General features: G+C 37.5%; 1 protein-coding gene across 12 annotated transcripts in view; it reads left to right on the top strand.

Moving 5' to 3' along the window:
* The first annotated feature begins 19 nt into the window (after nucleotides 1-19).
* LOC101430380 (NF-kappa-B-activating protein) overlaps nucleotides 20-10,000 on the top strand; it is a 43,610-nt gene continuing 33,629 nt past the window's right edge. For 11 of the 12 annotated variants that reach the window (XR_011648010.1, XR_011648008.1, XR_011648012.1 and 8 more), the window contains exons 1-8: nucleotides 37-551; nucleotides 2,905-2,985; nucleotides 4,186-4,256; nucleotides 4,443-4,583; nucleotides 6,194-6,257; nucleotides 7,480-7,589; nucleotides 7,686-7,761; nucleotides 9,223-9,372. Coding sequence is in view for 1 of the 12 variants with exons in the window: in XM_004462125.4 (XP_004462182.1) it covers nucleotides 166-551; nucleotides 2,905-2,985; nucleotides 4,186-4,256; nucleotides 4,443-4,583; nucleotides 6,194-6,257; nucleotides 7,480-7,589; nucleotides 7,686-7,761; nucleotides 9,223-9,372 (1,079 nt within the window). In the remaining 11 variants the exon portion in view is untranslated. Of the gene's footprint in view, nucleotides 552-2,904; nucleotides 2,986-4,185; nucleotides 4,257-4,442; nucleotides 4,584-6,193; nucleotides 6,258-7,479; nucleotides 7,590-7,685; nucleotides 7,762-9,222; nucleotides 9,373-10,000 lie in introns of all 12 variants that reach the window. The other variant, XM_004462125.4, reaches the window with a different exon arrangement.

The following is a 10,000-nucleotide window of genomic DNA, read 5'->3' as shown; positions in this document are numbered from 1 at the left end:
CTGGGGCCGGGGAAGGGTTTTGCCGACGTACCCGGAACTGTTTCCAAGATTTCCTTAGCTTTGCGCCGGGGAGAGGCAGCGAGTTCTGGAAGCCCAAGCGCTCAAAAGCTTCCCCGCTGGCGAGAGCGCCTCTTCGCCCGCGGCTTCGGGAAGTCGGGGGCAGCGATGGCGCCGGTGTCCCGGTCGCGCAGTCCGGAGGGGGTGGCCTCCGGCTCCGCGGGAAAGCGTCGCAGTTTGTCGAAGAGCCCCAAGCCCAGCAAAGCCGCCCGCTCCCCGCGGGGTCGCCGCTCTCGCTCGCGCTCGTGTCCTCGGTCCGGGGACCGGAATGGCCTCGGGCATCAGCTGGGGTGTCTCAGCCAAGGCTCCCGAAACCATTCCTACCGCTCCCGCTCGCGGTCTCGCTCTCGAGAGCGCCCTTCTGGGCCTCGGGGCACCCCCTTCGCTTCTGCTGCTTCGTCCGCCTATTACGGAGGCTACTCGCGCCCCTATGGGGGCGACAAGCCGTGGCCTAGCCTCCTGGACAAGGAGAGGGAGGAGAGCCTGCGGCAGAAGTGAGTGAGATGACCGCACCTTGTCTTGCACGATTCCACCTGCCTTCAGACCCTGTTTTTCCCTTCATCTCGTTTCTGACCGTTAGCATTTTGTTCCTTCTGCCTACCTTGTGCCCATTTTCATCGCTTTTTTTTCAAACACCCACAGCAACCCCTTATTCCCCTTTTCCTCCCTTACATTCCCACTCATCTCCATCCTCTAGTCTGATCATAAAGTGCCCTGGTCTCCCACAACCACCTTTTGCTCCTAGCTTGGAGCGGACACCGCCAAGCGTTGAAGCTCTGCTAGAATTACAGCATTGACTTGCGTTGTGTCGTTATCATTCTTTGAGCATGTTTTTATTCCCCACTAGACTTCGGTCATGGAAAGGAGGAAACCTATTTTATTCATCACGGAATTCACAGTGCCTGGCACTTAGTAGGTGCTCAACCGCCACTTGTTGAATGAACAGACAGGTTTGAAATGATAGGATATGTAAATGCAAGTGTAGGAAGTTGGGAAGGGTTGAGATTAAGAGTTTAAATTAGAGAAAAAGAAAACGTTCCTCTGAGACAAAATGATTGGGTGCGTGTAGGAAAAGTGAAGACGAGGTCCCTTTGAGAAAAGTCACATTAAAGGGTCTCAGTTTTGACTCAGGAATGAGGCAAGGGTGGTAAGATCAGGTCTCCTCTAATTAGAGTGAATATTGGAGTGGAAAAAAATAGTTTAATAAGGAGAAAGGAAAAGATGTATAGTTAATGTGGTGTAGTTCTTCATAATATGTAATGTTGCTTTGTGTTAGGTTATGTCAGGTACTGTATCAGGTGCTTTAAATGTACTATGTGTTTTTTTAAAATAAATTTAACGGAATTACAGGCCTTGAGGGACAGGTTAAAGTTCCAACAGTTGGAAGATGTCTTCATGATTCTTTTTCTTCCTGCAGTGGGAGGTAATAAAGCATAGTGTTGAAGAGGACAGGCTCCGGAATCAGACTCCTAGAGATTGAAGCCCTCCTTTGCCACTTAATAGCTGTATGACTTTGGGCAAGTTACTTAACCTCTCTGAACTTCATTTCTTCACCTTTAAAAAGGGGATAAAAGTAGTACCAAGGCTTTCAGGGCTGTTGTAATGACTTCCTGCCTGGAACGTAATAAACGTTCCATACCTGTTAGCTATTTGTGTTTCATGCCAGGGAGCAGAAACATTAAAAACGGACCTGAGTTAGGCTGGAGACATATTTCTCCAAGGTAAATTTTTCATAAAGATCTCCCCAGTCTGTGTTATTAAAAAAGCAAACAGTTTCTTATTGCAGAATCCTAACCAAAAGAGGTAAGAAAGGATTAGATTAAATTTACATTTGTGCATTTAGAAGATAATTTATCTTAGAGAACAGATAAAGCCAGGTAGCAGCAGGGATGAGGACAGGACTGTGTGCTCTTCCTAGTATGGAAGGCATTCTTCCCCCTATACTTATGTATTCCAAGTATGATTATAAGTATGTTTACTTTTAGATCGCTTCTTGAAGTAGGAAACCCTCTGAGTCTGATTCAGTATAATAGTACTTTTTTCCCTGAAAAAAAGAAGTAAAAAATAATTTATTCAAGCAATCAAACCAATTATATTTATTTTGTAAGGATTCTTTCAATGGAGCAACATGTGGCTAAACTTTGAGGAACTGAGCCTTAGATTTTTTTTTCAGTTTATGAGTAATAGCAAAAATTAAAACAGAAAAAACACAAAAATTTTAAAACACACCAGAATTTTTAGTGTCCTTGAAAGAGATAGAAAATGTAGTCTTTTTCCCTAAAGGAAATAAACGAGAAGCATAGAGAAGGAACAAACCCTGTATTATCATGAAGTACAACTTTTGTCTCATAAAACTTTTCTTTCATTTTCAGATTTCCCTTTATTTTCCACTAGGAATGCTTCATTTTTATTCTCTTCATTAATTCCTGGGTTTCTGAAAATTGGTTTCACCAAATTGAAAGAAACTTCTCTCTCTTTTCATAAATAAGTATAAACAAACAAAGTTATTTCCAAATGTAAACCAGTTGCTGTCACATATTCCAGAAGATGACATGCACACTTAGGAGTTGTGTCATGCAATCAGCAGAAGGAATGCACTTGACAGCCTCCCAGGCTACATTTCTGGCCTGGCTGCTTGAGCTGTGCTCTCTGTTGTCTGTACTATATGATAGTGCTGTCAGAACATCAAATCCTAAGTATTGAGTTTACCTTTCCACCAAATTTTTATTAATTTAAAGTTTGGAAAGTAAAGTGAAAATAGGACTTAACTGGACTCCTGTTGAATTGGATTCTATATTTAGGGATCAATACAACTATATTAATGATTTATATGCTTATATTTTTTAGGAGATTAAGTGAGAGAGAGAGGATTGGAGAATTGGGAGCTCCTGAAGTATGGGGACTTTCTCCAAAAAATCCTGAACCAGAGTAAGTGGTTAAAAGATATATTTTTCTAACATTTATGTGGATTTGTTTAAATCCAGAGTCTATTGTAAGAATTAACTGAAGAACTTTGTAAGTATATCTCACATTTTTTCATGTGATTCAAACTATTCTACCCCTTAAATTTTAAAAATATAGAGCATACCTTAAGATTAAAACGTGTTACTAGTACATTTTAGTGTGCTAATTGTTTTCTTTAAATTGTAGTTTGTAGTGTTCATCTCCATTCATAAAAGGGTTTGGTGTTAAATACTATGTTTATATTATTTTGAATTATTTTTTTATTCAGCTAACCCAGTAGCAGATTGCATGCCAGATAATAGCATTACAAAGGGATTTTTACAAATGAATATACTCATACAGTTTTGTTTAGTTCATTTCAGTCTCCTTATCTCTAGTCTTTTATCTTTCCTTATGGTTCCTGTGTCCCTACTCTTGCCCTATGGTTTCTTCTGAAAATATAAATCCTTCTTGCTATTTTCAGTTTGAATAGTGCTTTGTAAACTCAAAAGCATCAAGCAAATATAAGTGATTACTACATTAGTATGGAAGTTGTAGACAAAAAAAAAAGGTACCCCCTCTCAATCAGAAAAGAGAGGGCATCACCATCTCAAAATCCTCAAGGCTAAGGAATGAACAAACATAAACAGGGAATGCAACTATGGACTTAAGTAGACTTATGATTATTCTAGCAATGGAAGAACTTGTATCATTGATGTAAAGACAGTGGCCACCAGAGGTTCCAGGGGGAGGAAGAGGGAACAATAGGGGTAACATGGGAGCATTTTGGGAACATTGGAATTGTCCTGCATGACATTGCAATGACAAATACAGGCTATTATACATTTTGTCATAACCTATAAAATTGTGTGGGGCAAAGGGTAAGCTATAGTCCACACTCAGTGGCAAAGCTCCAAAACGTGTTCATCTATTATAACAAATGTACCACACTAATGAAGGGTGTCGTTAATGAGGGAAAGTGTGGGAGGAAGAAGAGGTAGGGTATATGGGAATCCCCTATATTCTCGATGTAACATTTATGAAATCTAAAGCTTTTAAAAATTAACTCACAGTTGCAGTCTTGGACAATCAATGTCATTACTGAAACATTTTAAGACCATATTTTTACTCTGGTCCAAGTTTGATCACTTCTCTAATTCTTACAACCATTTTCTTTAAATTCAGCTCTGATGAACATACACCAGTGGAGGATGAAGAGCCAAAGAAAAGCACTTCATCAACTTCTACTTCAGAAGGTATTTTTTAAATACAAAGGTTTTTTTAATTGGGAAGTTAAAACAATTTTATAAATAGTTGAACATTAGACTTCGTTTTTACTTACATTGCCCATCATCTAGGTCTTTTCAGTATTTCAAATACAATAAAATTGATGCTCAGAAATCTTTCTTTAGAAATTAGTTTTTTATTTGTATTTTATGTAGATGAAAAAAAGAAGAAGAAGAAGTCTGCTCGTTCAAAAGAAAGGTCCAAGAAAAGAAGGAAGAAAAAATCATCCAAAAGAAAACACAAGAAGTATTCTGATGATAGTGACAGTGACTCTGATTCTGAAACAGACTCTAGCGGTAAGAAAGCCAACATTGCTCCTAAGTCTAGTCTTGAAAAACTAGTTTTACTTCTTTGAGAAGAAATTTCTTAAAAAGAATCATCATACCCAAGACTTTTTGAGTGTCCACTAACTTTGTACCAGAACCGGTGCTAAGTGCTTTATATTCATTATTGCTAGTTAATCCACAGAGTAACTGTAGATGCATCTTATAGATGAAGAAAAGAAGGGACAGAGCAAGTTATAAGTACCACAGCCAAGCTCACATTAGGATTTAGACCTAAGCAACCTGACTCCAGGTGGATTGTGCATAGGTTTTACAAAGCTTGTGGTACCAAACCAGGCCACACAGGGCTGCACCAGCCCAGTGGGTGGACCCTTTTGTGTAATCCTCATGCCCAAAGGGTACCTTTGTGCAGTTTTCAAAAAGGCAACTGTAAAGCACCACCTTCGGGCTGACTACCAGTTTACAGAAGGTCCTCCCTCACAGGTGGCATATCACAAAAAGCCACCTTTTTGTGCCCTGGTGATTGATAAGAGATGCCTTCTCTGAGGTTGACACATTACCCAAAGTTGCCTTTTCCTATGATGCCACCTGGTTTTTTGGCCTCCATTGTCACTCTTCTTCCTCCTCATTGCTGAAAGACTGGCTTTCTTGAAACAAAAATCTGAGCATGTCAGCCCCCTACTTAAAATCCTTCAATAGCTCTCTTTGGCCTTCAGGGTAAAGTTCATACCTAATGGATCCCTCTCTAATCATGTGTAACCTGTCACTCTCTATTTAGCCATCCTCTGAAGTCTGAGAACTACTTCCTATTTTTTCAGTATTCCTTTTGACTCTGTTAAGTGGTAGAGAGAGTCCATCCACCTACAATTCCAATCTCACCCTCTACCTGGCTTGGCTTACTCATTTCAACAATGGGCATGCATTACTTTTATAATAAAACTTATTTTAAAAAGAACTAACTTAAGAGTCATCTTTTCTTGGTCATCTATTCCTTAACTACCCTCCCCAAATCAATTTGAGTCAACCCTGTTTGTCAAGAGTACTCCATGCTTTCCTCTCTCACTCCAGTTTCTATTTATCTCTTTACTTATCTGTCTCCTCCAGTAGACTGAATTCCTAAGAAGCATCTCCCCCTCCCTAAGACACACAGAGGCTTTTTGTTCATTATGAAAATCTTCAAACATTGAGAAAAGTAAATAGGATAGTCTAATTAATACCATATACTTATCACCTTGATTTAATAATTGGTATCATTTTGATATCTATGTTTCAAATATGGGTTTTTTGCTAAAGCATTCAAGACAAATTACAAATATCATCACACTTCAACCCCAGATATTTCTGTACGCAGTTATAAAAAATAAGGAGCTTTTCCTACTTAACCACAATACCATTATCTCACACAGTAAAATTAGTAATCCCCTATATCATCTAATACCTAGTGTGACTTTAATTTCTATGTTCCCAATGCCTGACATAATTCCTGAAAAATAGCAATAAATGATTAAATGAATTAATTTCTCTATAGCAACAAATGGGACAGCAATAAGATACTTATGTGCTCAAAGGGATTTGGGGGGCAGTTAAAATTTTTTTCAATTTTGATGTGCTTCAATTTGCAGATGAAGATACAAAACGAAGAGCAAAGAAAGCCAAGAAAAAGGAAAAGAAGAAGAAACACAGATCGTCAGTATTTTTTTTCCTTTCATTTTTATTAGGGAAAAGTTCAAATGTATATAAAATTACAGAAAATAGTATAACGATACCCCTTGTGCCCATTATCCAGTTTGAACTAGTTATTAACTCATGGGCAATTTCCACCCCCTCCAATTATTTTTAAACCAATACCAGATAACCAATTCATCCATAAACAAGTCACCATGTTTCTCTAAAAGATAGGCACTCTTTTTTCAAAAAAATAAAACCACGGTATCATTGTCATGCCTAAAAAATTAACAGTAATTCCTCAATTTTATCAGTTTTTTACAATTCAAATCAGGATCCAAATAATGTCTGTAAATTGCATTTGGTTGATATGTCTCTTAGATTTCTTTAAATCAATAAGTTCTCTTTCCCTCTTTGTTCTTGTAACTTATCTTTTGAGGAAACCAGATCATTTGTCCTGTAGAATTTCCTGCAGTGTGCGTTTTGCTAATTGCATTCTTACGGTGTCCCTTAACATGTTTTCAGTCCTCTAAATTTCCTGAAAATTGAGAGTTAGGTCTAAAGGTTTGACAAGGTTCAGATTTGAATTTTGGGCAGGAATATTTCATAGACAGTGCTGTCTACTTCCATCTGGAAGCAGATCATGTCCAATTGTCTCTTTGCCATTGATGGTCATTTGTTGATCCATATTGCATTAGGGATTGCAAAATGGCAATAGTCTAATATTGTCGTTCCTTGACTTATTAGGTAGAATAATTCTGTAAGAGAAGCTTACCTTCATCAACTACTTGGTTACCCTGAGGTACAGTTTGTATAGGAAGAACAGGATAATTGCTTGACGTTTTCTGTTTGTTTTATGAGTTTTCAAAATAATGAGTTGGTTTCCTAATGCCCTCCAAAGGATATAGATGCTAATGATTAAACATACTTTTTTGTTTTAATCCATTACTCTTAAAATTATTGATGCTCAAATTGGTAAGACCTCTTTTTAAACTGTTTTGTTCTGTTCATCTTTCTATGATGAGAACCGTATTTCATTGTTTTCTATAGTTATCTTTTTTCTATTGAAACATGGTTTGATTAAGTTAGAAGATTTTTTAATTAAAATTCTTCTTTAACAAGTTCAAATATGCTGGGAATTTAAATCATTTTAATCAGTCTTACCCTGCATTGTCTTGAAAAAACAAGACACCCTTTAACATAGACATTTAAGTCAATCTGTATCAAATTATAATCACTATAGGAAGAAATACAAGAAAAAGAAATCTAAAAAGAGTAGAAAAGAAACCAGTGATTCAAGCTCTAAAGATTCTCAAGAAGAGTTTCTGGAGAATCCCTGGAAGGATCGATCAAGTAAGTGCTTCCGAAAGATTTGACTCAGAGCAGGTGAAGCATTAAATTAAACAATTAGTCAAAATGTGAATATGTTTCTGAACATCTTTTGTGCAGAACCTGAAGAACCCTCAGATTTGATTGGACCAGAGGCTCCAAAGTCACTTGCCTCTCAAGATGATAAACCTTTGAAGTAAGTAGTAGCATATTTACAATATCCAAAGTACCTTCCAAAGGTTATGGCCCCAACTTCCCTTGCCAATCTCATCTCCCTCTACTCCCTTATTTATACCCTAGGCTCCAACTGAGCTGCGACCACTAAAGGTTCCCTGTATTTACTGTGTACTTTCACATTTTTTGTGCCTTGTTTCGTTTGTGTCTTCCCCCAAAATGCTTTCCCTTCTCTTCTCTGCCATCTTTTCTCTTCCCTACCACCAATTTCTTCCTGTTAAAATCCTTACCATCTCTGTAAGTCAGGGTTCTCTAGGGAAACAGAACTGACAGGAGATAAATATATATATAACATAAATATTATGAGATATTTTCGAATAAGAATTGGCTCACACAACTGTGTGGATGGGCAAGTCCAAATTCTATAGGGCAGGCTACGAGCTGGAAACTCTGATAAAGGTTTTTGATGAGTTCCCCAGGAGAAGCTAGCTGGCTGAAGTAGAGATAGAAATTCTCTCTTCTAACTGCTGAAATGATCATGTCTCCTTTTCAGGCCTTCAGCTGATTGGATGAGACTTCTCTTACTGCTGAAGGCAATCTCCTTAGTTGATTGTAGATGCAATCAGCCTTAGATGCAATCAACTTACTGATTATTTAAATGCACGAAATAGCCTTACAGTCCCAATCATGCCAGTGCTTGTTTGACCAAACAACTGGACACCATAATCTGGCCAGGTTGACTCATAACCTTAACCATCACACCATTCTTCAAAGCCCTTTTCAAAAAGAGGGGACATATGTGATTCCCAATACCTCCCCTCCATAACTAGATGTTATTTCTATCCCTCTTTAATCCTCACAAAATTTTCTCTTTCTTTAAATATATTCTACCTTATATTGCAGTTATATCCTTATTGACTAGTAAACGTCATAAGGACAGAGATTATTTATTTTTGAACTACAAGTTTTGCATTTAATAGGTACTTAAGAAGCACTCAGTGAATTTAATGAAGGGATAGTATCTTCTAAAGTCCCCCTGAATAAAAGGTAATAGATAATTGTTACTGTATAGCATTCTTATTGATTATAAGTCTAAGAAGTATGTTAATTTGAGGTGTTTCATTTCTTGACTCTTTTTTAAGGAACAAATGGAAAGGGAATTAGCTGGAGGCAGAAGCAGTAAAGGCAATACCTGTAGGGATAAATTAATCCTTAATTTGTAAACCAGGAATCTATACTCACTAACATTAATCCTTTTGTCCCTCCAAAGTATCTCTGCATTTCTGGGTTAGTTATATAGGTTGAAGTGCAATGTTCACTAATTAAAAGAAAGTAATTCCACATTGGGCCTCCCAACATGCTACTGCTCAGCACTGCTATCCCTAGTGTTTTCAAAGAGAAAATGAGGTTTTTTTGGTGCTCTCTTTAGATGATCTTTTTATATTGAAATGGTTTGATGAATGTTTTCTGAATTACTTTGTAGCTATGGCCATGCTCTGTTACCTGGTGAAGGTGCAGCTATGGCTGAATATGTAAAAGCTGGAAAACGTATCCCACGAAGAGGTGAAATTGGCTTGACAAGTGAAGAAATTGCATCCTTTGAATGCTCAGGTTACGTGATGAGTGGTAGTAGGTATGTTCTGGACATGGGCATCAGTTTCCATGATTACATGTTTTCCTTCTTTCTTACTATCAAAATTTTATTTTGGTGATTGATTTTAATTAAGTGAGCATTCCTAATGAAAGATAGAGCATGAATATTGGTTTATTGGTATAAATGTAATTGTCTAAAATTCCAAGTATATATGCAACTCAACCTCAATCTCAGCTGTATCTCCAATTATCACTTTTTCCACTGTTCTTTCCTAGTTGATATTTTGGCATATTTTATCTACTGGGAGGATATAGTTAAATTAGTTAAATATAGTTAAACTCAACTATTTATTACTGCCCCATGAGAAATGTGGCATTTTGATAATTAGGAAAGCAGTTTCATCTGACAGTGTTTCCTGGTTTCTGAGTTGGCTTCTAGTTTTCTGTGGACTCAGGGATTCTGAGAATGAATAGCAGAAAAGGATTATGACAGACATCAGGATCAACATGGAAGAATGTATATAAAATAAGGGAAGAGAAAGCAAGGTACCAAGAAGAACCAAGGGAGTGAGCTAATAGAGCATCAGGACCAAGATCAAATTGAGTTTTGAATGTTTTAAAGTTTATAAACTTTTTTAGTACATAAATATTTTAAATGAAATTTGAGG

The sequence above is a fragment of the Dasypus novemcinctus genome, chromosome X (assembly GCF_030445035.2).
Source record: "Dasypus novemcinctus isolate mDasNov1 chromosome X, mDasNov1.1.hap2, whole genome shotgun sequence".
NCBI classification, from domain to species: domain Eukaryota; kingdom Metazoa; phylum Chordata; class Mammalia; order Cingulata; family Dasypodidae; genus Dasypus; species Dasypus novemcinctus.
Note: the sequence above shows the minus strand (reverse complement) of the source record. Positions and strands in the feature narration are given on the sequence as shown.